The following is a 27,307-nucleotide window of genomic DNA, read 5'->3' as shown; positions in this document are numbered from 1 at the left end:
TTTGTTTTAGGTTAGACTGGCTCAGATCACAAAATGAGAAAGGTTCACCATCAACACCTTTTACTATTCTGGTACAAAGAACATTCTTCGGGCTGGTATGAAGTAGCACTATGATCATTACAAGATCTCCTTTTCCAAAGAGATGCTTCTAATTGTAAACCAGTGATTCATCTTATTTTACACCCAGGATTCTCCTATTTACCACCAGAGACACTGCATCTAAAAAAATACTCAACCAGGACACCTGGCTGGCTCAGTCAGCAGACCATGCCACTCTTGATCTCAGGGGTTGAAAGTTCAAGCCCCATAGTGTGTGTAGAGATTACTTAAAAACAGAATCCTTAAAAATAAAATAAAATACACCCAACCTTGCATCCTGTCCCAGTTCCCCCACCAGCTATCCTTTCTCTTTCTTATGCACATCCTTCCCTGGAAAACCTGTCCTGGAAGACTTGGGAACATAACTCTCACAGGTGCTCCACACCCCTTCCACCCCTCTCTCTGTCATCTCCCCCAAATGCTGCCGAGAGTCCAGACCTCCACCTGTTCTGGGAACAAACAATTCAGGGAGGAAATGAAGTCCCAGGAAGAGGCAGCAACTTGCTGAAGGCTACACAGGAATTTCACCAGGATGGCAGCCAGGTTCTGGGGCCTGAGGACCAAGATCTAGGGATTCCCAGGCTCCACCTCCTTCTGCAATTCCATGGCCTGTGATCCTCTGTCCCAAATGCCACACATAATTAGAAGTTATAATCCTGTAATTCCATGATGACATCTTTGAACTTAAATATACCTTAAAACTACTCTCTCTCTCTCTCTCTCTTTTTTTTAATGTGAAAAGCAATTTAACCAAAAAGAATTTTTCCCACTCTTCTGTCACCTGTTTCCAGTTCCCTCCCCTGCCCATCCCCTGGGGCCACTGCTCCTCACCGAAGAGAAAAGCCCAAAGGCTGTGTCACGTGGAAAAAGAAGGAAGATGCCAAGATCATTCACCGACTGGATCCTTAAGCTTTGAACAATTAAGAATTGACTGTCCTGTGAGAAACAGTTTCACTTCCCTGTTTATAATTAGGTACCCTGGCTTCTGTCTTATATGTGATAAAGAAACAACAATCTCTCAACCCACCGGGCCAAACCTGGCCAACCTCCAAAGGCTATTTTTGGATTCTTTGGAACCTACAAAGAGGCAGGGTGGAAAGTGTCACCATGTCTCCAGGTTCCGCGGTGCCACCTGCGGGCATCTCAGCGCTCCCGCTCTGCGAGTTGGGGTCGCTTTTGACGCACTGGGCTGCAGGGCTGTTATCCCGGGGCTGGCGGCGCGGTGCGTGCGGAGGGCCGCTGGGAGGTACAAATCTCCCGCCGAGCTAGCACTCGCAGCAGGTCTCTCCAACAACCGGATAAATCCTCTTTAGCATAAAGTGAGCAGGGGCGAGGCCGCGCGCTCACGTCCGCAGCGCGCACCCCCTCCCAGGCGACTCCGCGCAGAAAAGGGGGCAACGCCCGAGGTCACCTCCCACCCGCAGCTCTCCCCTTCCTTCTAAAAGTCGAAGAAGCGGACACTGGAAGCGTTCTGGAGGCAAAAAAAGAACGCCAAGCCATCTCCAGGCGCTCCACCCCTCCTAGCGCTCGGGTCCAAGGTGGGCTCGGGTCCCAACTTGCAGCAAGGCCGCGGGCGCCCCCACAACTGGGAATTGATTCCTTCCCCAGGCGCGCGGGATCGCCGGCCGAGGTGACCCGGGGCACCCCTCCTGACCCCCAGCCTCCGCCGCCACCTGTATGAGGCAGCCCCAGGAGTCCCTCCCTGCCTCCAGCCCCGGAAGCCACCTGCACTTGGCAGCGGGTACACCGCCGCGGGAGCCCTCGCCTGGAGCCTCTGCCCCGCCCACCCCAGACCAGTGCGCCCCCTCCCCCTCCCGGCCTGGTCGACCCCGGCCCCGCGCTCCCGAAGCCCCTTCCACAGCCTGGGGGGCTGAAGGTCTGGAGTCCGTAGGCTCCCCGCCCGCCCACCCGAAGCCGCCCACCTTCCGAAAGTAGCAATCGCCCTCCTTTTCCAGCGACTGGGGGGCCGCGGGCAGCAGCGCGTCGGTCATGCTGGCGGTGCGGGCGCGGAGCGAGGACTGAGCGAGGCTCCGCCGCGAGGCTGCCAGGGAGGGCGCCCGGACACGCCCCCGCCCCGCCCGCCCGCGCTGCGGCCCCTCCAGCCCCGCCCCAGGCCCGGCCCGGAGCCTCGAACCCCCGGCCCCGCCCGCCGACACCACGCCCCCGGCCCCGCCCCGGCTCCGGATTGGCCTGGCGGAGCCGCGCCCCAGGCCCGAGGCTAGCAGTGCGGGCCCCGGGGCGCGTCGCTCGCATTCCCCGAGCCTCGCGGCCCTGATCTGGGCTTCGCTGCTTGCGGTCTCAGTCCTGTGGCACAGAGGCGGGCCGAGGGTCTCCGAGGCCGCAGCAAGGCCGGGGCTGGGGACCCGGCCCCTTTTCTGGAGCCCTGGGGGTAAACGCAGCGCGCGCGGGTGAAATCAAGGCCCCTCTCTAAGGGGGCACGGGTGCCGCGGGGACAGTGACCAAATCGGACGCCACGTAGAGGGGAGCTGAGCCGGACGGTCAGGAACAGCTTCCGGTCCGAGGGACCCGGGCCCGAGTCAGGGACCCTGAGAGATAGTTGTCTGCGCCTCTGCGGGCCTTAGGTGGGTGACTCAGATCTGGTGGCGTGACGGTCAACCCCATTACTCTCCCACCCTCGCTGCAGAGATTAGGCGGATCCGCTGGGGGTCGCGGATGGCTCTGGGGGAGTTCCAGGAAGGGATTTGTGCCACGGAGACTGGGCGGATGTCCTAGAGCACCTTTAACTGCCACTTCAAACCTCAGTTTTCTCAGCTGCAAAATGGGGCCAGATCATGCTCTCCCTAGCTGCCAGAACTACGACGAAAGTGTATGTTAATGTTAAAGCCCTTAGCCGGGGTGTAGGGACACGCCTAGCTTAAGAGCAAAAGTGGAGAGTTTTGGGAAGGGGTTCACACCACCCTCTCACGACAAACCCCCTTTGACCGGTAGACCCCGGGGGCGGACCTGACCCGAGCCGGAAGCCCGCGTCCCCCGGACCCTCGGAGCCACGCCCCTCCCGGCTGCTGTCCTGCAGTCCCTAACCCCCTCCCCCAACGGAGAGACAAGTTTGCGCAGTTGCTGCTGTGTTTGGCCGTCGCAGTAAATGCCGCAGGTAAACCGAACACCGTCTGCTTTCAAAAGAAGCCAAACATTTCCTTCTCGTCAAGAAACTGGGGCGGGGGTTTGGGCAAAGTGCGTATCAGTGGTTGTTCAAGAGGTTTTATTTTTGGTTTTTTAGTTTTAAAATCAATAGTGACAACAATGAAGGACTAACAACCAAGTAAATGTAAAAACAAACAGCCCCCCCCAAAAAAAACCCCACAAACCAAAAAACCCTCCTCCTCACTGCTTGCAGGCTCTGCAATGAGGCACAAGAATCCGTTTCCAGAAGGATTGTTTTAATCCTAAGAAAACACCTGAAGAGTCCTAACCAGCTCAGCGCTGGGACAGGTGTTTGGGAAACTGTGGCTGATGCAGAAACTTCCTGGCTCTCTTAAGGTCAGAAATGAGTATTAAGCTAACATCAACATATGTTGGTCATCCTGCAATAAATCCATTACCCTGGGAACCTACCACACCCACGCTGGGAATTAAAAACAGCCCCTTCTGTTTCAAGGATCCTAGGGGGGTAGGGTCTTACATCTGAACTATTACTGCTACCGTTAATGAAGTTATCCATAATAGAACCTCTGCTCTAGCCAGAAAGTTTATAGATATTATGTTTCATTCTGATGACCCTTCTGCAAATAAAGGGATTAGATAATCTCCATTTGACCCAGGAGAAAACCAAGGTTCAGAGGAGTGAAGCGGGCAGTGGCTAAGATCTGTTTTAGTTCAAGCCTGTTGACTCCAGTCATTCCCTAACACCTTCAGATTTTTGTCTTCTCCTATCACCTTGAAGCTCCAATTGCCTTTACAATTTGTCACATATATGTGTCACTTGCACTATTACTGACCCAGTAGCCATCCTTAAAATTGCTCACTTTGTTTAAACAAACTTTATTTTAAAATACGATTATGTCATAACCATAAGCGAGAAACCAGCAGTAACTTGCCCTCTGGAGAGGTATCAATAAAAGTGAACACAGTGAAAACCAAATCTGTTATTCAACATAGACTGACACCATTGCCTTTTTGAACTGCTTTTTAAATTGTTTTTAATGTTTTATTTATTTCTAGGAGAGAGAGAGACAGCGTGAACAGGGGAGGGTCAGAGAGAGAGGGAGACACAGAATTGGAAACAGGCTCCAGGCTCTGAGCTGGCTATCAGCATAGAGCCTGACGCGGGGCCTGAACCCACAAACTGTAAGATCATGACCTAAGCGAAAGTTGGACGATCAACCGACTAAGCCACCCAGGCACCCCTTGAACTGCTTTTTTTTTTTTTTTTATTATGTTTATTTGCTTTCGAGAGAGAGAGGCAGAGCATGAGCAGGGGAGGGGCAGAGAGAGAAGGAGACACAGAATCAAAGCAGGCTCAAGGCTCCGAGCCATGAGCACAGGGCCCAACGCGGGGCTTGAATCCGCGAACCATGAGATCATAACCTGAGCCGGCCGAAGTCAGATGCTTGACTGACTGAGCCACTCAGGCGCCCCTACTGCTTCTTTTATTTAAAAGGAAGAACAAGAGTAAGAAACATAATGGTAAAAACACACCTGCCCACCCTCAGGCTGTTCCCTGGGCATCCTCAGAGGAAAGGGAGCATTTTCTGTGAGTCCCAGCAGGCCACATGAGGCATCTGAATATCACTGCTTGGGGCTGTACACAACCCCAAACATCTCTAGCACTCTTGCGGCTCATTGCCAGGGGGCCCACCAGCCTGATGCCATATCTCTGATCCCACTATGATCAGGAAATGAGAACTGCTGTTGCTGACTCAGCAGGAGAGTAACATCTAACCTTCTATTTGTCAACCCCACTGGCAGTATGTGTCCTGAGAACCACCAAGGAGCCCCTGTGCTCCTAATAGAAAAGCTGGGGTGGGAATTTCCCAGGTGGGCAAAAGGCTAAAATCTGAACTGCAAACAACTATTTTGTCAAGTCCTCATCTTCTCATCTGGCTGAGGCCAGTGGGGACCCAGTTCCTCCCACTAAATGCAAACCCCACTTCCTAATGCCTGCTTGTTGGCAAAATGTGCATTGGCCTCTCTGACGTACATCTCCTAGAGGAGAATCCTAGGATATTTGCCAAATTAAAAGCAAAAGACACAAGGTAATCCTTAAATGACTAAAATTCATTGTAACTTATAGTCCAGATTTTGCAATTTTTATTTAAAAAATCTGAGAGGGGCTTCTGGGTGGCTCAGTTGGTTAAGCATCTGACTTCGGCTCAGGTCATGATCTCATGGTTTGTGGGTTCGAGCCCTGCATTGGTCTCTCTGCTATCCGGCCTTGTTTGGATCCTCTATACTCCCCTCTCTCTCTCCCTCTCAAAAATAAACATTAAAAAAATAAAAATAATGAAAACTCTTAGAGACAGAAGCCATACGGTGCCGCAGAGGTGCACCAACCATAGAGGCCACTTCAGTCGTGGCAGGCTCTGATTGAGTCACCTCAGCCAGATCCCTTAACCCCTCATGACTTCAGTTTCCCCAGCTATAACTTAGGGTCTTTATTCCAGGCACTGTACTATGCACTGTGTGTGCATGATCTCAGTTGGTCCTCCAACGACCCTGTCAAGTGGATACTTTACCATTCCCATTTTACAGAGGAAGAAACTGAGGTTCAGAGGTCCCCAGCTCAGTGAGTTAGACTGTCTGCTGCTGTATCACATACAATGCTACACCCTGTTCTGGTGATTTAAAAGGAAAGATATTCTGGCATACTGAGAAGTGATTATAGATTAAAATAAATGAGTGACAAAATGGCAAAAAATAAAATAAAAATACCAAATATTCATGATAATGTGGAGCAATCAGAATCTCATACATTGTGGGAGTAAAACTGGAAAACTGGCATTTTCTAAATATATCTATAGCAAATATAGGTCTAGCATATGATCCAGCAATTCCAGCTCTAGGTAGATAACTCAAAGAAATGCACCTGTGTGTTGTGTTCACCATAAAACATGTACAGGAATGTTCGCAGCTGCTCTTTTCAAAACAGTCCTTAACTAGAAACTACCCACGCCCATCAACACTAGGATGAATGATTGCGGCGTACTCACACAATGAAAAACTTTACACAATGAAAATGAACATAGTACTACTACAAGCAACAAATACATTGTGAGCAACATATTTTGCCCCCCAAAATATCATTGAGCAAAAGATGCCAGAAAATACTATATGATTCCATTGTATGTAAAGTACAAAACAAAATCCGTCCATTCTGGAATTATTGCTTCTGGGATTCTGGAAAATTTCTATTTCATGATATGCTTACTATTATATTGGATGTGTTTACTTTGTGAAAATAATAATAAATAGAACAGGGTGCACTTTTCTGTACATACATAATATTTCTTTTTTTTTAAGTTTATTTATTTATTTTGAGAGAGAGAGAGAGAGAGAAAGCAAGCGGGGGAGGAGCAGAGACAGGGAGAGACAGAATCCCAAGCAGGCTCCACGCTATCCATGCAGAGTCCACTCAATCTCAGGAACCGCGAGATCATGACCTGAGCTGAAATCAAAAATCAGATGCTTAACCGACTGAACAGCCAATGTGATATTTCAACAAGAAAACACAATGGGGGGAAATGAATGCTGTTGATTCCAAAGCATAAAGAGCATGTTTCTTCATAGTACATCATGAGTGACCATCCTACTGCCAGCACGGATGTATGGACCACCATGAGGAAGAAAATACTCCATACCCAGGTTATTCAGTTCATCTTCCTATCTGCAGTTGCCTGATAAGATCCTGAGATTTGTGCCTTTTGCATGTCTAAGTAAGAAAGGAAGAGTCTGTGGTGATTCGGCTGCTACCGCTTGCATAAAACACATGCTGTCTCCAGGTTCCTGATGCCAAGAATCAGGGGTATGAGGTTGGAATTGACCAGGGTCACAGGTAGAGCACCCAGTCTTCCTGAAAATACCCAGGAGACAGCTGAGAGCCACTATTTGTGGAATCTGCATGGACTTTGAAGGGCCTTTGTTTCCCTGAACCTCAGTGATCAGGAATCAGAAAGTGGTTGTTACCAACAGCTAATGGTTATCAGGAATCCAATTAAGCACAACTCTCAATTACGAATGTATTGGGTTTTCCTTGCCTTGTTAGAAATTATAAACTGTAAGAAAATAAGTTGGGGTAATTTAGAAATAAAATCATGGACTTCCATGATTTGCTTGGGTGTATGGATTAGCCCCCCAATCTTCTTTGCTGTCAATATCTACATTTATATGCTCAAGGACAATGGATGGGCAAACAATGACCCTGGGTCCCTCCAGGGCTTCAAGAAACAAAAAGATGTTTTGTTTTTGTTTTGGAGTAATATTTTGGAGAAAAAAACAGGGATGTTGCTAAAAACAAAACTTAAAATGGCACAATATTGTATACCTCTATCCTTTCCACCCTGATTTCCTTTGATCAATGGCCACCATTGTTACTAATTTCTTAGGGGAATTTACTAGAGACATATTCTATGTGAATGCGTCCAGGCTGTGGATATAAGAGCCATAATAGTGTTTGGCTGTTTACTCTGTGTACTGTGTCTCACCCCTTGTTTTGCTCATTTAACAATGTATGTTGGAGATCATTCCTCACCAACATTTTTTAATGCTTTATACTATTCCATTATATAGATTTTTTTTTCCCCAGTCACCTAGTTAACAAACTACCCCAAATTATAATGGCTTAAAATAACAGTCATTTTATCGCTATCTCTCATGGTTCCTGGAGGTGACTGAACCCTCTTAGGAGGGTCCTGCTCTGAGTCTCATGTGTAGCTGCTCAGATGGTTGCTGGAACTGGAGTCATTCTGGATCTTTCTCACTCAAATATCTGGCCAGGGATGCTGATTGTTAACTGGGACCAGGCTAAGTCACATATCTACACAAAAGCCTCTCCCTGTGGCCTGGGCTTCCTCACAGCAGGGTGGTTGGGTTCCCAGGGTCAGTATTCCAAGTTGAATCTGCAAGTTTCTTAAAGTTTGGGTGTGGGAAATGTAACATTATCACTTTGCAAACTTTTGGTCAAGCAGTCATAGAGCCTAGATTCCAGGGGAGGGGGCCTTACACTCTATTGTCAATGGGAAGTGTCAAACAATTCTGTGGCTATTTTTAGAATTTGTTAAAAAAAAATCTTGTTTTTATTTATTTTAAATGTTTTTTATTTATTTCTAGGAGAGAGAGAGAGAGACAGCATGAGCAGGGGAGGGTCAGAGAGAGAGGGAGTCACAGACTGAAACAGGCTCCAGGCTCTGAGCTGGCAGTCAGCACAGAACCTGACACGGGGCTCGAACCCACAAACCGTGAGATCATGACCTAAGCGAAAGTCGGACGCTTAACTGACTAAGCCACCCAGGCGCCCCAAAAATCTTGTTTTTAAAGTCATATACCATGACTTATTTAACTAGTTATTCATTCCTTTTTACCCCCCCAAATTATTTATTGGGTGCTTACTATATGCCAAGTACTGTTCTAAGCTCTGAGGATACAGTAAAGAGAATAAGAAAAACCTGGCTCAAATCTATGTCTTTGTGGAGCTTATAGTTTCAATGGATAGAAAAACACAATAGATATATTGAATAGGCATATAAAATTACATGGCATGTTAAAGGTGATAAGTATTGTGGAAAAGTGTAAAGTAGGCTAAAGGGGGATAAAGAGTGTAGCAAAAGAGAGCGTGTTTTTAAAATAGTGTCAGAGAAGGCTTCCTGAGAAAGTAACCTTTGAGCAGGTAACTGAAGAAGGTGAGGGAATGAGTCATGTGGTGCCTAGGAGGACATTCCAAGTCAAGGGAATAGTGAATGCAAAGGCCCTGAGGTCAGAGGATGCTTAGAATGCTTAAGCCACAGCCCCACTCCCAGAGATTCTGTTTTGGAAGCCCTGGGGGTGGGTAAAGGGAATTTTAACAACTTCCTAGTGATTCTGACTCATGCCAACTTCTGACCCTCATTTTGAAAACCTGGACTTCCAGACCTGGCTTTCATCTCAACTTCACCCCTTACCAGCTGAGCTTCATCTTTCCCTTCCGCAAAAAGGAGTTTGGGGGTGAGATAACAGCACCCCTTTTGAGAGATGGTTCTTTCTTTAGGTTCAGTAAGAATGTCCTCAAAGTCCCCACCCCACTTCACAGTAGCCTTTTGCTGGGCTGCTGGCTTTTTGTTTCCCCTTTCTCTTGTTCTTTCTTTCCAGTTTTCTTCCCCTTCCCTTCCCCGCTTCCCATCTTCCTTTTCCCTTCTTTTCCACTCTTTCCTCTCCTCCCCCGCCCCTCCCCTGCCCTCTTTTTCCTTTCTTTCCTCTCCTTTCTTGTCCCGAGCTGCCTTAACTATGGACATCGGAGTTCCTGTGTCTGTGAATCCTTCCAGAGGTTTGGAAGGGGACTCCACCTATGCAAACTTGATATATACAAAGCGCATGCGAGTGTGTGTGGCTGGAAGCACAGGCACTTTCCCAGAAGGTGGCGGGGTGGGGGTGGGGGTGGGAGTGAGGGTGGGACGGGAGGGAGCTGAAAGGGAGAAGGAGTCAAGGACCAGCGGGTGAGGGTGGGCAGGCATTACGGAGTACCAGCCTCGCGGCGGGACAGATGGGTGGCTCTCAGCTTCTCCCAGGCACCTCCGCCTGACCCGCTTGTCGCCAAGGAGCTAAGATGTCGTGGCTGCCATAGCCTCCGAGGTAACTCCTGCCGGGTTCGGCTCTCCCTAGACAGGTTTGAGATCTACCAAGCACAGACCTGTGGCGAGAGTCCAGCCAGGCTGACACCTGCCTGCACCCGCACTCGCGGGGTCTCTTTGGTTCGCGGAGCAGAAAGGGCGGAAGCCTTTTGGCCCTTCAACGCTTCCGTAGCGAGGGGGCGGGGCCCGGAAGGGAGCAGGATGGCGGCACTGGATAGTGACAGCGAAGAGGACTTGGTCAGCTATGGGACGGGCCTGGAGCCGCTGGAAGAAGGTGCGGGCCAGATGGGTCGCCGGGGCCTGTGGGAAACAGGTCCAAGAATCGGGGCAAAAACGCTCAACCCTGTGCCGGGCCTCCTGTGGCCCCGGGGTTAAGGCTCGCTCGCTACTGGTGTCGGGAACAGAGATGAGAAGCGTGCGCGGTGCTTTCGGAGTGCTCACGTTCTGGAGCGACGGATGAGAGACCCTGAGGGGTGGGAAACAGAAAGATGACGAAACAGGCTCGTGGGTGAACTGGGGGGATGGTGGTGGTAGTGGTGGTGGTGGTCAGGCAATGTCTTCCCTAGGAGAGGACATTTGGGCTCAGACTTGAAACAGAGGAAGGAACCAACCACACGAAGATCTGGGTAGGAGAGCGTTTCAGGCAGAGAGAACAGCAAGCTCTAAAGCTCTGAAGTCAGAGCCAGATTGACAGATGAGGGTCAGGCTGGACTGCTGTGGGTGGAGCTGACGGCAGCAATGGGAGACTGGCAGAAGGTGAGGTCAGAGGGGTAGGTAGGGGCTGCCTCTTACTTGGTACGTAAGAGAGTCATTCTCGATTTTGAGAATAGACGGGTTGGCGGGGGTGGGGTAGGCGAGAGTGGAGGAGGAATATTAGCAAAAAGAGGTCTGGGGATGATGGCTTGGACTGGGGTGTTAGCAGTGGTGGTGGTAAGTAATGGTCTGGGTGGAGGTTCATGTTGCAAGCAGAGCAGACTAGACGTGCTGCTAAGACATGGGGGTGAGGGCAAGATGAACCAAGGTTCTCTCCCATGTTTCTGATCTGATTCCTTAATGACTTGATTTGATCAGCACTGTATTGAGTGCCCAGTAAGGACTGATGGCAGTGCTAGCCCTGTGGGAATGACAAAGGGAATATGGTAGGTAGGGGTTAATTTCAGGCCTCCTGTTAGTGGGATTTTAAAATTAAATATATATATATATATATATATTTTTTTGAAAGTGTGCAAGCAGGGGAGGGGCAGAGAGAGGGACACAAAGGATCTGAAGCGAGGTCTGCGCTGACAGGCTGACAGCAGCAAGCCCAGTGTGGGGCTCGAACTCACCAACCCGGAGATCATGACCTGAGCCAAAGTTGGTCGCTCAACAGACTGAGCCACCCAGGCGTCCCTGTTGGTGGGACCTCATTTCTTATTTCCCACCCTAACCGCATCCTGCCAGGTTGGTTGTACTTCCAGGGCATCTCCACTGATGACCCCTCCCTACCAGCAGTTCTAATCATCAGAAACTTTTGCTGGACACTGGCCCTACTCTTACCCTCTGCTTACAAAAGACGGGAACACTGACTAGTCTCCTGAAAGCTTCTAATGTGCTGAAGACACCCCTTGTGTTTCCTCTTTTCTTCTAAGACATCTCCATACTACCCTTAACATCTTCAGTTCCCTGATATATTCAGTTTAAAGACCCTGAAACCCCAATTTGTCATAGCCTTTCTCCAAGTCTGGGACCGGAGTGTGGGTAGAGCAGGGCTACCACTTGTGTGCCCTTCATCATAGACTGTAGCTCTTTTGTTTTTTTAATGTTTTATTTATTTCTGAGAGAGAGAGAGAAAGAAAGAGAGAGAAAGAGAGAGAGAGAGAGAGAGATACAGAATCTGAAGCAGGCTCCAGACTCTGAGCTAGCCATCCACACAGAGCCCGACGCGGGGCTCGAACCCATGAACGGTGAGATCATGACCTGAGCTGAAGTCGGACGTTTAACCAACTGAACCACCCAGGTGCCCCAACTGGAGCTCTTTAATACAACCCTAAGTCACAGTAGCTTATTGGCAAACATATCACCTCATGATCTCAAAGAATTTGATGGAGGTCCTGCATTGGAGGAGTTCAGATCTGGTTGAGAACAAAAGTACAAGGTTTGCAAGTGCTAAATGATGTGATGTAGCCAGGAAACAACCCACACAGACTAGCAGGGAACCGGAGAGGGCAGGATGGGATTCCTTTAACACTGGTTAGGCTTAGCTCTGCAGAAGGAGGCCAGGGGCTCAGCCTGCATGAGCAGCGGTGATGACAGCCATGGTGGGCCGCTGTTTGTACATTTCTACATCTCTCGTCTCACACTTGTTTCCCTGTGAGTGACATATTGTAAGCCATCAACTATTTGACCTACATTTTTCCAATTCTTCCTCTTTGATGATGCGTGGACTCTGAAATGAAGCCTAATGGCCTAACCATGCTTTTGAAATGAAAGGAAGGGACATTGGATTTGTAGACCTCCCCCTTCGCTCCTCCCCCCCCCCCATCCCCGGGCCCATCTAAAAATCACTCTATAGCTTCTCAGTATTAGAAGTTTTTGAAGATCGAGTCCTTGTTTCCTAAGCACTTTGAAGTTTAAATGCACTCTGAGTACATTTTACAGTGTAACATACTAGACCAATAATCATTTTTACTTCCTGCTTTGAAGTTTTAGTGATAGGTTAGACAAACAATGGTAGAGGAGGGCCTCCACTACTTAATTAAAGTAGCTGGCCGTGACGGAAAGGTTTACTGGTTAGGAGACAATGGCCGAACTATCACGCACAGACCTACAGGCACACAGGCCCTCTGGCCTGGAAGGAAGGGGGCGCCAGAATTTACCTGCTCTCGTTAGATACTTGTACTTGGCTCAGGAATTCCTCTCATCTCTGGCTCATCCTGCACCCAGATTAAGTTTAGGACGATTTTCTTCCCTGATATTCTGACTTTCCCACTTAAGACTCTGTGGCTCCCATCACCGACAGGGCAGACCACAGACCCTGAAGCATTGAGTGTGAGGCCCTTTGCACTATCTGCCCGTCTGGTTCCATCTTCTGCCCCTTCCCGGCCCTCCAGTCAGACGAGACTACCTTTTCAGACTTACTATTTACTGATTGAGGTAATGCCTCTGTTGGGAATTATGTGTCTATCAGCAGCTGTCGGACTCTGCTCCTGCTGAGGGTGACTGTGATGTTGTGGTCCTTGTACATTGTCAGAAGGGTTCTTATGTATTCAGCTCTTCTCTGCTGGGCTCTGAGTGCCCCGCAAACAGGGACAGAGTTGTATTTAGTTTTCTACACCCAGGGTCTAGGACAGGGTTGCTTACATGGTAAGGGATAGTATGGGTGGTATCCCTAGCTTGGAGGCAGAGTTGAGATCTGATTTCGGCTTTGTGCTTATTAGCTGTGGACTTTAGGGCTGTTACTTAATCAGAGCACCCTTATCAGGTGTGAGGAATGAGATACTATGTGTGAAAAGAAGGGCTTCGTTGTTATTAGTAGCAGTAATTATAAGAGGGCCTGGCTAAAACGCCACCTGCTCCCCGGAGTTTTCTCCCAATGTGATTAGAGGTGGCGCCTCCCCCTCAGGTGCCCCGTGGGACCCGGCTGGGGCCGTGCTGGGCGGCACTCATTATCTGCCGCCATGAGTTCCACTTAGCTGTCTGCTGATCTTATCTCCCCTTCCAGGTTAAGAGCACCTTGAGAACAGAGCTAGAATGGCAGCTAGCATCGGCAGGGCATGCCTCTCTCATTTGAGCCTAGCAGTTCTCAATCGGGGATGGTTTTGCCGCTCAGCGGACGCTTGGCATGCTGGGTGGGGGAGCAATGCTTACCGGCATCTGCTGTTAGGGGCCAGGGACGCTTCTCAGCCCTACAGTGCACAGGACCGTCCCACGGCACAGAGCTATCCCGTACAAACTGCCAGTAGTGCTGCAGCTGAGAAGCCCTGCCTTAGCCAAGAACCGCTGCCCAGGTGCACCTGTAGTAGTGTATTGTGGGTAATGCATTTCTAAGAAATACTGGAAATCTTGGATTATGGGCCCCAAGTTGTAATTCAGTTCTTTAGAGTGAAATGAAATCATAGCTAATCTTAACCGAGCTTCGCTATGACCAAACACTGTGCTCATCTCTCTGCATGTGGTAGGTCATCCTCAGCACCACCCTCCCAGGTAGGTTCTGTTCATTGCCCTGCCTTTATAGTTGTGGACGCTGAGGCTTGGAGAGATCAAGTTCACAAAGCTAGCAAGTAGCAGGGTAGGGGGATTTGAACCTGAAGTCTTGGTCTTCAGAACCTGAGCTCTTGACTGCCCTGCCATGGGTTATACTCCAGTGACGACGTAAAGGCTTCACAAGCTACTAGTAAGAATTTAGGACCATGAGGCTAGAAGTTCCTCTGCTTTTTGTTCCATCTTCCAGAAATAGTCACTGGCTTAATTATTGAAATAACAAGGATGCATGGGTTTATCTACTGTATATAATAATAATAATGGCAGCTGGTATTTTAAGTGTTTAGTGTGTACCTCTCTTCTTGCTAGGCACTTTATAGGCATTACTTTATTCACTTTGTATAACAGCTCTATGAAATAGATATTACTATTAGTGTCACCCTCATTTCGCGGATGAGGAAATTGAGGCATAGAGAAGTCAAGATGACTGAGGTCCTCATAAGGATGGGGTGAGAACGTTGTGACTTTCAACTCCATGACTTTAACTACCATATAACTTGCTTTCTGTGTTGAATGTTTGAAAATAACTTGATGGTTACTTTTTGTTTTGAATAGATTCAGAATTCTTAATTGCAGTGGATACAATTAGCCAGTAATTTGTGACACAGTACCTGAAACTTTAAACCTAAGGAATTTTTAGACTTTATTAAGCTCCTTTCCACTATGTGATATAGCAAGCCAGCCCTTTTCAGCAGAGCAGGAAAAGGATTAAGTTGAAAGAACAGGAACTGTGTAGCCAAGAAGTTGCCAGAAATAAGGACACGCTTAGGATTTGGGGAGCATGGTCAATGCCAAAGGAAAATCTCTGGGCTTGGGATGCTGTGAAGTTCTAGAGGAGATACAGAAGTGTTCCTTGTTTTGTGAACCTCTGCATTCCCTGTGTCAGCCTGTGACCTGTCTCTGGCCGTGCAAGTAGAGCTTACCTCCATCTGTTGGACTCCCCCTACCCCCCCGATGTAATTCAGTGTACATGATGGAACTTAGTGGAATCAGTCCATTGATGCCAAAATGTATGTCTAATATAAATAAGAGAGAACTAGAATTGCCTTAGAATTCTAAAGAAGCTTGATGCAATGTATGACTTTACAAACTATATAAGCTAGTAAAGCCTAGGGAAAAAAAAAACTTAATTAAAATTGTTGTACTTGAAATGATAAGAAGTAAACAATCCAGCATGTTTCTGAAATGACACTTTCCCTGATTTTTTTTTTTTTTTTTTTTTTTGCTAATCCACCATCCACTTCTCTCTCCTCAAAATATTTTTTTCAGGTGAAAGACCAAAGAAACCAATTCCTCTTCAGGATCAGACCGTCAGAGATGAAAAAGGAAGGTATAAACGATTTCATGGGGCCTTCAGTGGAGGTTTCTCTGCCGGGTACTTCAACACTGTGGGCTCAAAAGAAGGTATGATTTTCCTGCGTATAGCTCTCATATCATATCATATCATATCACTGCAGTAGCAAAAGATTCTCGTCTTCCACCTCCCTTTTTAAAAAGCTTTTAAACATTTGAATACACATACCATAGACTTTTGTGTTCTTTCAACATCTGGCATGTTTGCAGGATCCACTGGTGTGCTGTTCATTTTCATTGGTTACTGCCTGAGAGTGAAAGTTTTCTTTCACTTAAAAAAAAAAAAGATCCATTCTAACCAGATAACTTAAATGATAATGATGGCTTCCATTTTATATCATCGCATCTTGCCAGCCACAAGATGCTGTCACACACTTTCTCTCAGGTAACCATTGTCTTCCACCAATCAGTGACTGAGGAGGGCAGGTGCCATAGCTGCTTTGTAAGTGAGGCTCTGAGGGTCAGAGCCACTCTCTCCTGGCGCTGGGGACCACAGCACACTGGTCAGTACATGGTCTTGACCTGAAGAAAAATCAGTTAAAGTGTTCATGGTATGCAATATAATGAATTCTGCATTGTTCAAAGTCATGTATATAGAAACTGGAATGACTTTTCTATGTCAGATAGGAGGGGAAGATGAACTGAGTAACTCACGTAGCAGTTATTGAGACATGTATTGAGACTAGCTGGGACATGTATATGTATATATATACAATAACTTGTATAGAACGGTAGTAAAATAAAGATGAAAAAAGCAATGCAAGAAAGGAAAAAAAAGCCATGTAAGAAAAATAGTTGGGGTAAATAAGATGGTTTAGAGTTCAATATCCAGAACGTATAAAGAGCCGTTCAATGAGCAAATGATCAAAGTGTTTGAACAGTTTACTCCAGAGGCTATAGAAATGCTCTATTTAATCTTCAGCCTTATTACTCAGAAAGGCAAAGTAAGGTAACCAAGGTACTACTAAATTAGCACACTACTAAAATGTGAAAAGTGGCAGTAGGGTTGGTGAAGAAAGAAATGCACTGATACGTTGCTGGTTGTTGCGATAATAGCTGTGCCATATACTGTAAGAAGACCAGCTCAAGTGATTGTCAGCTAGACTGTGATACATTAATACCCTGGAGTACCTCTTTTCCACTAGAAGGGCTGTGCAGAAATCGGGCAACAACTATAGAAATCCAGAGTGGAGGAAGGCAGTAGCCTAGGAGAGCTGCTCCTCAGTCCTGGGTACCTGGGGACATCTCCCAAGCCCGCCCAGAAACCTACTCCACCCACTGACCAAGAGTAGATCTGCCCCGAGCCCCTTAGGCCCACAGGACACCTGTAGGAAATCACAAAGGAGATGTGTCAGTCTCAGAGAAAACTAAAAAAGCATATCGTAGAGGGTTACGAATACATTGGACCTCCAGGCCATTCTCACTGTACAGGCATGGTTCATGCTTGGTGACCATGGACAGGGAACAGGCATGGTAGTTACAGGACTCAGGTGTTTGATTGAACTGGGGGCCTGGTAAGAGCGTCACCTGTCCTTAGACTAGCCAGGTGGAGTCCTCGGGCCAGGGCACCCTGAATTTGCCTGCACTGCTTCTGTGACTCGGTGCCAGCCTCCGTTTCACGGCTGACTCGTGCACCTTGATGTCGTTTCTTCCTGTGTTAGCAAGTTGGTGTCTGTTGCTGTCCTGTTGCTCTCAGAGTGGTCCTGCCTTTTAAGATGACCTTGCATCTTTTGGTTCACAGCTACTTGGGAAAAGAATGTCACTTTCTCCTCACTCTCCCCCCAACCTTCTCTTCTTTTCTTTCTCTGTTTTTTTAGAGAGAGAATGAGAGAGGGGGAGAGAGAATCTTAAGTGGGCTGCATGCCCACTGCAGAGCCCAACTCAGGGCTTCATCTCACAATTGTGAGATCATGATTTAAGCTGAAACCAAGAGTCGGACGCTTAGCCAACTGAGCCACCTAGCTTCTCCATCTCCACTTTTACTATATGATTTGATTTCTCTTGGTTGTTGATTCTTAGGGGGAAACCTCATGGTATCCACTGAGTTCTGATAAGAGATGTGGGCATCAATAAGTTTATGTCATATAATTATATCTATATGAGCGGTGGTGAGATGGGAAGTAGCTAAGAGTTTAGGTACTGAGGGTTTCAAGTACATAATTGCATTATTTAATTATTTAGTAATAACCCCAAATACCATCTGTGATCATAATATTCCAATCGCTTTTCTTTCAAGGATGGACGCCTTCTTCCTTTGTGTCTTCACGACAGAACAGAGCAGACAAATCTGTTCTTGGTCCCGAAGATTTTATGGACGAAGAGGTGGGTTTGCAGAACTGGAATTGCCAGTTAGCCAGTGGGATGTGTGCAGTACCTTTACTCTCCCCAGAGAGTTTGACGTACGAAGCCTTCTTTGTTTGTGAGGCTTTATCTTTTAGGTATTCGGACTAGTGTGCTCTGTACATCAATGGAATCTTGTTCACCGGAATAGCATCTTATGCTGGGGCCAGTTTCTAAAGTTAAGGGTGGAGAGGAAAGTAATTTATAGGCAAATTTCCTTGAAGAAGCCCCAGGTGCCCCAGAAGTGCAGTATCCATGGAGCTGAGGCCACACACAGCCTCCAACAGTAGCTTTGTGCACACAACAGCTTAAGGAACAGTGAACAACTAGACCAGTCAGAGTGCACCTGGGTATGTCATTAATGCAACAGTGACGGCCAACTTCTTAGGAGTAAATGGGGACTGGGGGTGGGGGTGGGGGTGACCCTAGGGCCTACAGAGTGTGCTCCATTTCGTTTTTAATGTTTATTTATTTTGTGAGAGAGATAGAACATGAGCAGGGGAGGGGCGGAGAGAGAGGGAGGCAGAGAATCCCAAGCAGGCTCTGCACTGTCAGCACAGAACCCTACCTGGGGCTCAAACTCAACAACCACAAAATCATGACCTGAGCTGAAGTCAAGAGTTGGAAGCTTAGCCAGCTAAGCCACTCAGGCACCCCGTGCTCCATTTTGTTTTAAAATTAAATGTCTGTTACCTTAAAACCTAGTCATGGATTCATTAAAAAAATTTTTTTGTGATGTTTATTTTTGAGAGAGAGAAACAGAGTGCTATTGGGGGAGGGGCCAAGAGAGAGGAAGACACAGAAACTGAAGCAGGTCCCAGGCTCTGAGTTGTCAGCACAGAGCCCAACGCATGGCTTGAACCTATGAACCATGAGATCATGACCTCAGCTGAAGTCGGACTCTTAACCAACTCAGCTACCCAGGCGCCCCATTTTTGATAAAGGAGAAATAAAACACTATATTAACATGCTTTAGGCCGAGGTAAGAGGCAAGGGGAAGTCCCCTTCCTATTTGACCAGCATAATCTATATGGAAACGTGACTCACGTGACAGGACGTCTAGATGTCAGCAAGGCCCCGCTTCCTCTCTTCTCGGCCACCTTCTGCATGTCAGCTTGTCCTTACTAGCTCTCCTTGTGGCCCCAAGGTGGCTATAGTGGTTCCAGACGGCACATCCGGGATCACATTGTCTAGTGCAAGGAGGACTTTTCTTTGGGATCTTTTCTTGAGAGCATGGAAACCATCCACATAAGCCCTATCGGGGTTTTACCTCACGTCTGCTCGGGCAGATTGTTTTACAAGCTCATCCTTAAAGCAGTCCTTGGCAGTGCAAATGGGATCAAAGGACTGGCTTAGATAAGATACGAACCCCTATTGCCTAACCCTCCCCTGGCCCCAGCATACACACCAGGACATCACTCCGGGAGTGCATGGTGGCCCCGGTGTCTGCACAGCTTCAGGGTTCTGAGGAAAGAGGGAGGGCACAGGCCATCAGAAAGGCAGCCAACAGGAAATGCGGCAACACCTCATGTAGCACGTACGTGCTCAGGAATGCTTGCTGACCCTGACTCCAAGGTTTGCCCCTTGCACTCTGACCTTTGAAATACTGTCTGAGGCAACAGTTACTTTCTGTAGAAGTACTTAGTGGATTTTAATTACTTCCTGTCTTCCTAGTTTGGCTGTGTCTCTTAAGGCCTCACTGAGTGGCCATTGTCATGCCCTGTCCTCGGCTACTGGCCTTAGCTTCTGTGAGGTTCTAAAGCCAGATGTAAAGTCAGCTGCTCGTCACACACACACACACACACACACACACATACAAAATGCAGCTGCGCCACTGATCCCTAATTCAGTTGTGTGGTTTTTTTGTTTGTCTTTTAAAATTTTTATTTATTCATTTAAGTAATCTGTATACCCAATATGGGGCTCGAACTCACAACCCCAAGATCAAAATTTGCGTGCTTTTCTGACTGAGCCAGCCAGGCACCCCGTCAGTTGTGTGGTTTCACTTTTTCTTTTTTTAAAAGAAATAAAGCTATGTGATGTATTATGGTCAACCCCTTACCAAATAACGTAAGTAATTCTGTTTGAATTTCCTTCTAAAGGATCTTAGTGAATTTGGGATAGCACCTAAAGCGATTGTCACCACGGATGATTTTGCTTCCAAAACCAAAGACAGAATACGAGAAAAGGCCAGGCAGTTAGCAGCCGCTACTGCCCCCATTCCTGGAGCTACTCTGCTTGATGACCTCGTAACACCAGCAAAGTGAGGAGAATTTCATCCTAACTCTTCTGATCTTGGCATTGCTGCTTTGCATATGCGTAATGATCTAATTACAGATAGTTTGGTTACAAGTCGGAGAAGCCTAGCCTGAGTGCAAAAGCGGGCTTTCCGCAAGGATCTTGTGCTTCTCTTGCATGGGTGCTCTTGAGCTCCAGTGACCAGCTGTGCTGCTGGGACTGGCAGAGGCTGGTGAGCTGGGAGGAACCGGGGTGCCTTCCCTCCCCCCTCTCCCTCAGAAGCCTAAGGGCTCTCTCCTTGTCTGCCTCATTCTACCCTCTTTTCTGCTTATCTCCTTGTTCTATTCCTGGGTCTGTGGCCTGAGGCAGTAGCCTCGGACTCATGGATTCCCAGGCCACAGGCTTGAAAAGGACCATTTAGAGTCCCCAGGTGTCAGTTCCAAAAGCCCAGCAGAGAGGGCACGGGTGGTCTTTCCCAGGATCGGTGTGCACCCGAGTCCAGTGAGCTGTGGCCGGAACGGCAGGGCCATGAGGTTCTGATGTGCACGGGGGTGGCCATGTTTCAGGGCGCAGGCACAAGTGTGTGAGCTGGACAGGGACTCAAAGGCTGCTTATTTCTTACTGTCCTCCAGTATTAGAAAAGGAAGCTCACGTTCAATGCCTTGATATCCTAGATTATCTATTGGTTTTGAATTGCTAAGAAAAATGGGTTGGAAGGAAGGACAAGGAATTGGCCCTCGAGTAAAGAGGAGACCTCGCCGACAAAAACCTGGTATGTATACAGACTGTCATCATTTGTATAGCACACTTTTCAATGGCTGCGTGTTTCTAGAAATAAAATTGCCAGCCCAAGTCGTGTGCAGGTACAGTTGACTCTTGAACAATGCTAACCCCGCATGCAGTTGAAAGTCCATGTATAACATTTATTTGTTTATTTTCATGTATAAATTATATATATGTACATAATTATATAACATACAGTGTTATATTTCCATGTTATTCTTGACTTCCTGAAAACTAAGTATGTTATAGGTATATTATATACTGTATTCTTACAGTAAAGTAAGCTAGAGAAAAGAAAGTATTATTAAGGAATTCCTGAGGAAAATATATTTACATCAACTCTACTGTAAAAAGTCTGTGTGTAAATGGACCCATGGAGCTCAAACCTGTGTTGTTCAAGGGTCAGCTGTATTTTTTTAAAATTTGAGTCTGGTTGACACACAATGTTACATTCATTTTCAGGTGAGCAGCCTAGCGATTGGACACGTCCATAGATTATGCTGTGCTCGCCACAAGAGTAGCGACCGTCTGTCACCATACAGGCCGTCTGTCGCCACACTGCGCTGTCACAGTACCATTGACTGTTTTCCTTGTGCTGTGCCTTTTATCCCCGTGACTTATGCATTCCAGAACTGGAAGCCTATATCGCCCACTTCCCTTCACCCATTTTACCCATCTCCAAGCCCCCCCTTCCATCTGGCAGCCATCAATTTGTTCTTTGCATTTATAGATCTGATTCTGCTATTTATTCATTTATTATTTTTTCTAGATTCCACATATGAGTGAAATCCTATGGTATTTGTCTTTCTCAGCCAATACTTAGCACAACACCTTCTAGGTTCATCCATGTCATGGATGGCACGAACCCATCCTTTTTATGGCTGTGTAATATTCCGTGGTATGTTTATCTATACCCCATCTTTTCTTATCCACTCGTCTATTGATGGACGCTGAGGTTGCTTCTATATCTTGACTATTATAAATAATGCTGCAGGAAACATGGAGGTTTGTGTATCTTTTCAAATTAGTGTTTTTGATATTTCCTTTGGGTAAATACCCAGGAGTAGAATTATTGAATCATATGGTATTTTTATTTTTAATTTTTTTAAAGTTTATTTATTTCAAGAGAGAGAAAGCGCTGGTGAAGGAGAGGCAGAGAGAGGCTCCACATCACCAGCTTGGAGTCCCATGTGGGGCTTGAATTCACAAATCAGAACATCATGACCTGAGGGGAAGTTGGATGTTTAACAGACTGAAGCTCCCAGGAGCCCCTACTTTTAATTTTTTGAGAAACCTCCATATTGTTTTCCACAGTGGCTCTACCAATTTCCATTCCCAGAAGGTTGCCTGTATTTGAAGGCTTTTTGTGTGTCATGCATGCATAATAGCTTTCCGGAAGAATTGTACTAGTTTATATTCCTGCTAGCATCATGTGAAACTGTTTCCTGCTCTTGTCAAAACTGTGTCATAGTTTAACAAGATTCTTTTCTATTTATGTCCTAACCTTGATCTTCCCAGCCAGACTATGAACTCTTGGAGGCAGTAAAAATTTCCTTTCAGTTCACCGCGGTGCTGGGACAGTAGTGGTTAGTCATTGAGCACATTATTGACAGAGTGTGGGTGGGGCAGGGGCTGGTGGAAAACAATTCCTGAGTGATCAGTCTCTGATGCTAAAGCTGTAGTACCTTTCATAAGCACTGTCATGGACTTCTAAAGGGTGTCAGTGAGTTAGGTTTCCATATTTTTAGTCACTCAGGACTAAATGTATTTGAAATCTCTTTTCTAGACCCTGGAGTAAAAATCTATGGCTGTGCGTTACCCCCTGGAGCCTCTGAAGGATCTGAGGTATTGTACGGAATGGCTGACCTTGAATTTGGCATAGTGACACCTGTTACTTTATGAATGTGTAATTTTAGGATCAGAAACAATTTTAGAAATCAGTCAGGTCCCATTACAGTGAAATACCCCTGCCCTAAAACTGTCTTCGTGTCAGGGAGTGTATTCAGCACCATAGGTAACCAAGGGCTGTTTGGATTCTTAAAATGGTGGTGTTTGTGCTAGTATCAAGAACTCAATTTAGTGATCTGTAATAGCGGAAATGAAAGTTAGGTCATTGTTCTGTTTGGAAGTACTCATTTGAAAATAGCATTTTATAGGCATACTTTGCACCAGTCAGTGACTCACCTCTATTCTACTCTTTCCTTGTGGTTAAATAGGATGAAGATGATGACTATGTGCCTGAAAATGTGACCTTTGCACCCAAAGACGTCACACCTGTGGATTTCACACCTAAAGATAATGTGCATGGACTGGCTTACAAGGGCCTGGATCCCCACCAGGCATTGTTTGGAACTTCGGGAGAACATTTTAATCTCTTCACTGGGGAACCTGAGGGGGCCGGCAATCTCCTTGGAGATATTGGAGTGAATAAAGGAAGGAAATTGGGAATTTCGGGCCAGGTAGAAGTTTCTGTTTCATGAACACGGAACCATTGACAGATGAGAATGCTTTTCGTATGATACTATATTTATAGCAGTCATTCTTCATTGACTAGGTGAAGACTTTGAAGTGGTTATGTTTTCCTTACAGCCTTTTCTGAACACACTTCAAGCACACCTTCCTGATTTTAATATGTGCTACTGGGATCCTGTGACCTAATGTTCTTTTTTTTTTTTTTAAAGTTTATTTTTGAGAAAGAGAGAGAGAGAGAAATGGAGCATGTGCAGAGGGGAGGGGCAGAGAGAGACACACACACACACACACACACACACACAGAATCTGAAGCAGGCTCCAAGCTCCCAGCTGTCAGCACAGAGCCTGAGATCATGACCTAAGCTGAAATTAAGAGTCAGACGCTCAACCAATAGCCATCCAGGCATTCCTCCCAATTTCTTAAAAAAAGTGATACTCGTTAGAGGCCATGTCCACAAAGACTAGGGGTTCTTACTATAGCTGTTTCAGTAGTGGTGCCTTCAGATCCTGGTCACCAGCACTGGCCCCAGGCCACATTGGCCAGAAGATGAATATTCTGCCTTTCTCTTTTTGGAGGCGCTGTTCTCCTCCCGCACTGCTGCCGGGTGTGTTCTCCGCGCCTTCCTGTGCTAGGCCCCAGACCCATAGCTGCTGCTGTGCCCAGAGGACAGCCCAGCACTGGAGGGATGGAATTCGCTTCCGGTCACTGTTTCCAAGAGGACTTGAACCTGGCCTCCCGCCTCCCTTGCCTCTTGGTGATCTTGCAGTGCTAATGTGGTCTGTCCCGCCGCATCCTTAAAGTAGCTTTATTCTTCAGGGGAGACACATCCTAAAACCTGTAATTGCTGTTTGAAACCTTGTTTTTGAAGGCTTTTGGTGTTGGTGCCCTGGAAGAGGAAGATGATGACATCTATGCCACAGAAACTTTATCCAAATATGACACCATTCTGAAGGATGAGGAGCCTGGAGATGGACTCTATGGCTGGACAGCACCCAGGCAGTATAAAAGTCAGAAAGGTAATTCTATAGACACACAGCCAGTGGTCGGACCAAATGTCAGGGCTTCAGGAAGAAGGGACTGCAGAATTGATACTGCAGTGTCAGCCTCCACGGAGCTGGGGCGTGGTGGTCAAAGATGCAGGGTGAGAAACGAAGTGGAGAGAAGAGAGCCCCCATGTGGGGAGTAAGACAGAAGGTAGCTGTAGACCGGGTCATAGCCAAAGCCAGCTGTCAAGACAAGGCCAAGGTGGGGAGGAGGAAGAGGTCTGGATTTAGGGAGGGAGTGAGTATGTGGACAGGTGCTTGTGCTGCCGGTCAGAGGTGGCACCGGGTCAGGGGGAAGCCCAAGGAACAGCTGGCCAACGGAGGCCAATGCAGGCAGCAGATCAGAAGGCCCGGTGCGGGACCTTCAGGTGCGGGACCTTCAGGTACGGGACCTTCAGCAAGAGGGAGCTTGGCCCTGGCACCCAGCCTGTCTCCTCAGTTGAGTCCCTGGCTCTTGGGAGGCTCTTGTTGGTCTAGGAGTTGGACATGTCTTAACTTAAATTTCAAGTCAGGGTCTGTAGTGACTCAGATCCTGTGGTTCTCTTTTATTTTATTTTTTGAGAGAGAGAGAGAAAGAGAGGGAAAAGTGGGGCTCACCCAGGGCTCGTGTTTTACCTGAAGTGGGGCTCATGCTCACTTGAAATGGGGCTTGAGCTCACCTGACGTGGGACCTGAAGTCACGAACTGTGAGATCTGTGAGATCGTGACATGAGCCAAAGTCAGATGCTTAACAACTGAGCCACCCAGGCGCCCTCAGATCCTGTGGTTCTAGGTAGTATTTCAGTTTTTCTTTCCAGAAAAGGTGTGTCTGGAGGAGACAGTTTGGAGCAAGTGTTAGTAGTGTGTGATTTGGAATCATCCGACTGGATTTGGATCACAGCTGTCTACTGCCCAGTGGTGGGACATTGGGCAAGACTTGTCACCTCTCTGGGCGTCATTTGTAAAGTGAGGATCAGATCTAGCCTGAGGGTCATTGTGAGGATTAAGTGGCATCACACAGTGTTTGGCATGGTACCTGCCCGAAGACTGAATAAATAGTACCTACTGTTCTCTGGTTATAGTAATAACAAGCACCTAAATGAAGTAAGGGGGTGATTGCTGAGGTAAAACAGCCTACAGAGACATTTTAGCTGTCGTCAGATGAAATTTGATCTAAAGCTTATAAAATACAGCTGAAACATACGTGTTGAAATCTGATCAGTCCGAGTATAACTTCCCTAAAGAATGCCTATTTGGCATTTCTGGAAGAAAAAGAGCAGGTGAAAACAGTTTTGAGAGGTGGGTAGCTTAATGGCTGTGAACACCAATTCTGAAGACAGGCTGCCTGGGTTCTGGTCCCAGTTCTCCCCATTCAGCAGCTGCGGCCTCGGGCATCCTTGCCTGGACAGTGGGCATGGCCGTGGCATATCCAAGGAGATTTTAATGTACACAAAGGGCTTGAGACCTGCCTGGCATGGAGCACACACTAAGTGTCGGTGGCTTCTGTCATTGTCACCAAAAAAAGGATCTAGGGTTTTACACAAGATGCTGGAAGAGGGTGCACCCAAATGTTAGTTGATGTCACCTCTTCCTTTTGGTTACCTAGTTTTCAAATCTACTAGGACTATGCATTATTTTTGTAACTTAAAAAGATGTATATTAATATGTTATATTAATATTACAGATCACGTTAACATGCTATTGATTATATTGATTATGTCAATACATTGACACAATACTATATGATTAATATTATCAGTATATTAATTATATAAGAATTACTCATCTATAATACATATACTTATTTAGATCTGTTTCCTTGGTCAAATCTTTGGCTTTTCCTTTATTTATTTAAAAAACATTTTTTTTAATATTTATTGATTTTTGAGACAGAGAGAGACAGAGTACGAGTGGGGAAGGGGCAGTGAGAGAGAGAGAGAGAGACACAGAATCCGAAGCAGGCTCCAGGCTCTGAGTTGACAGCACAGAGCCCGATGCGGGGCTCAAACTCACAGACTGTGAGATCATGACCTGAGCTGAAGTCGGACGCTTAACCAACTGAGCCACTCAAGGCCCCCTGGCTTTTCCTTTATACAACACCTTTGTGCTAATTGAATCCCACCCTTCCCCACATCAAGCCTGAGCTGGTGACTTTCCCTGACAACCCCCCCCCCATACTCTCCTCCCCCCTCTCTGCTGTGGCCTCCTCATCTCACCCACCCCTAGGCACAACTTCTATAGATTTGACTGTAAGGTTTTTCACTGAGTGAATCTAAATTTAGTCAGTCTTCATGGTTGATTTTTTAATTATTCTTATTTTTTTCCCATGATCCATACAGCATTAATAAATAATATGTGGCTCTGTCTTTATCCATATTTTTTTTTATTTCTTCAGAATAAATTCATAGAAGTAAAATTGCTGGGCTTTAAATGAATACAAAATGCCAAGAGTATGAAAGGTGTTTTTTGTTTATTTTAATTTAATTTTAATTCCAGTGTGGTTAATATACAGTGTTATATTAGTTTCAGGTATAGAATATAGTGATTCCACACTCATCCTGACAGGTGCACTCCTTAATCCCCATCCCCTATTTCACCCATCCATCACCCACCTCCACTCTGGTAACCATCAGTTTCTTCTCTGTAACTAAGAATCTGTTTTCTTTGTCTCTCTTTCTCTCTCTCTTTCTCTCTCTCTCTTTTTCTCCTTTGTTCACTTGTTTTGTTTCTTAAATTCCAACATATGTGTGAAATCATATGGTATTTGTCTTTCTCTGACAGTTCACTTAGCATAATACTCACTAGCTCCATCCATGTTGTTGCAAATGACAAGATTTCATTTAAAAAAATTTTTTTAACATTTTGTTTTTGAGAGAGAGAGAGACAGAGGGTGATGGGGGTGGGGCAGAGAAAGATGGAGACAGAATCTGAAGCAGACTCCAGGCTCTGAACTGTCCCCACAGACCTGACAAGGGGCTCGAACA

General features: G+C 46.7%; 2 protein-coding genes across 2 annotated transcripts in view; one reads left to right on the top strand and one right to left on the bottom strand.

Moving 5' to 3' along the window:
• Positions 1-2,105, bottom strand: part of RHPN2 (rhophilin Rho GTPase binding protein 2) — a 56,711-nt gene extending 54,606 nt beyond the window's left edge. Inside the window, exon 1 of the mRNA XM_039231928.1 lies at positions 2,022-2,105. Within this exon, the coding sequence (XP_039087859.1) occupies positions 2,022-2,090 (69 nt within the window). The 5' untranslated portion in view covers positions 2,091-2,105. The remainder of the gene's footprint in view (positions 1-2,021) is intronic.
• A 7,963-nt stretch (positions 2,106-10,068) lies between these two features.
• The window catches only part of GPATCH1 (G-patch domain containing 1), a 40,851-nt gene continuing 23,612 nt past the window's right edge, over positions 10,069-27,307 (top strand). Inside the window, exons 1-8 of the mRNA XM_039231951.1 lie at positions 10,069-10,149; positions 15,384-15,518; positions 17,704-17,789; positions 19,910-20,070; positions 20,720-20,817; positions 22,615-22,673; positions 23,045-23,287; positions 24,170-24,317. Coding sequence (XP_039087882.1) covers positions 10,077-10,149; positions 15,384-15,518; positions 17,704-17,789; positions 19,910-20,070; positions 20,720-20,817; positions 22,615-22,673; positions 23,045-23,287; positions 24,170-24,317 — 1,003 coding nt within the window. The 5' untranslated portion in view covers positions 10,069-10,076. The remainder of the gene's footprint in view (positions 10,150-15,383; positions 15,519-17,703; positions 17,790-19,909; positions 20,071-20,719; positions 20,818-22,614; positions 22,674-23,044; positions 23,288-24,169; positions 24,318-27,307) is intronic.

Source organism: Hyaena hyaena, unplaced genomic scaffold, assembly GCF_003009895.1.
Source record: "Hyaena hyaena isolate Hyena2069 unplaced genomic scaffold, ASM300989v1 scaffold_61, whole genome shotgun sequence".
Classification (NCBI taxonomy): Eukaryota; Metazoa; Chordata; class Mammalia; order Carnivora; family Hyaenidae; genus Hyaena; species Hyaena hyaena.
Note: the sequence above shows the minus strand (reverse complement) of the source record. Positions and strands in the feature narration are given on the sequence as shown.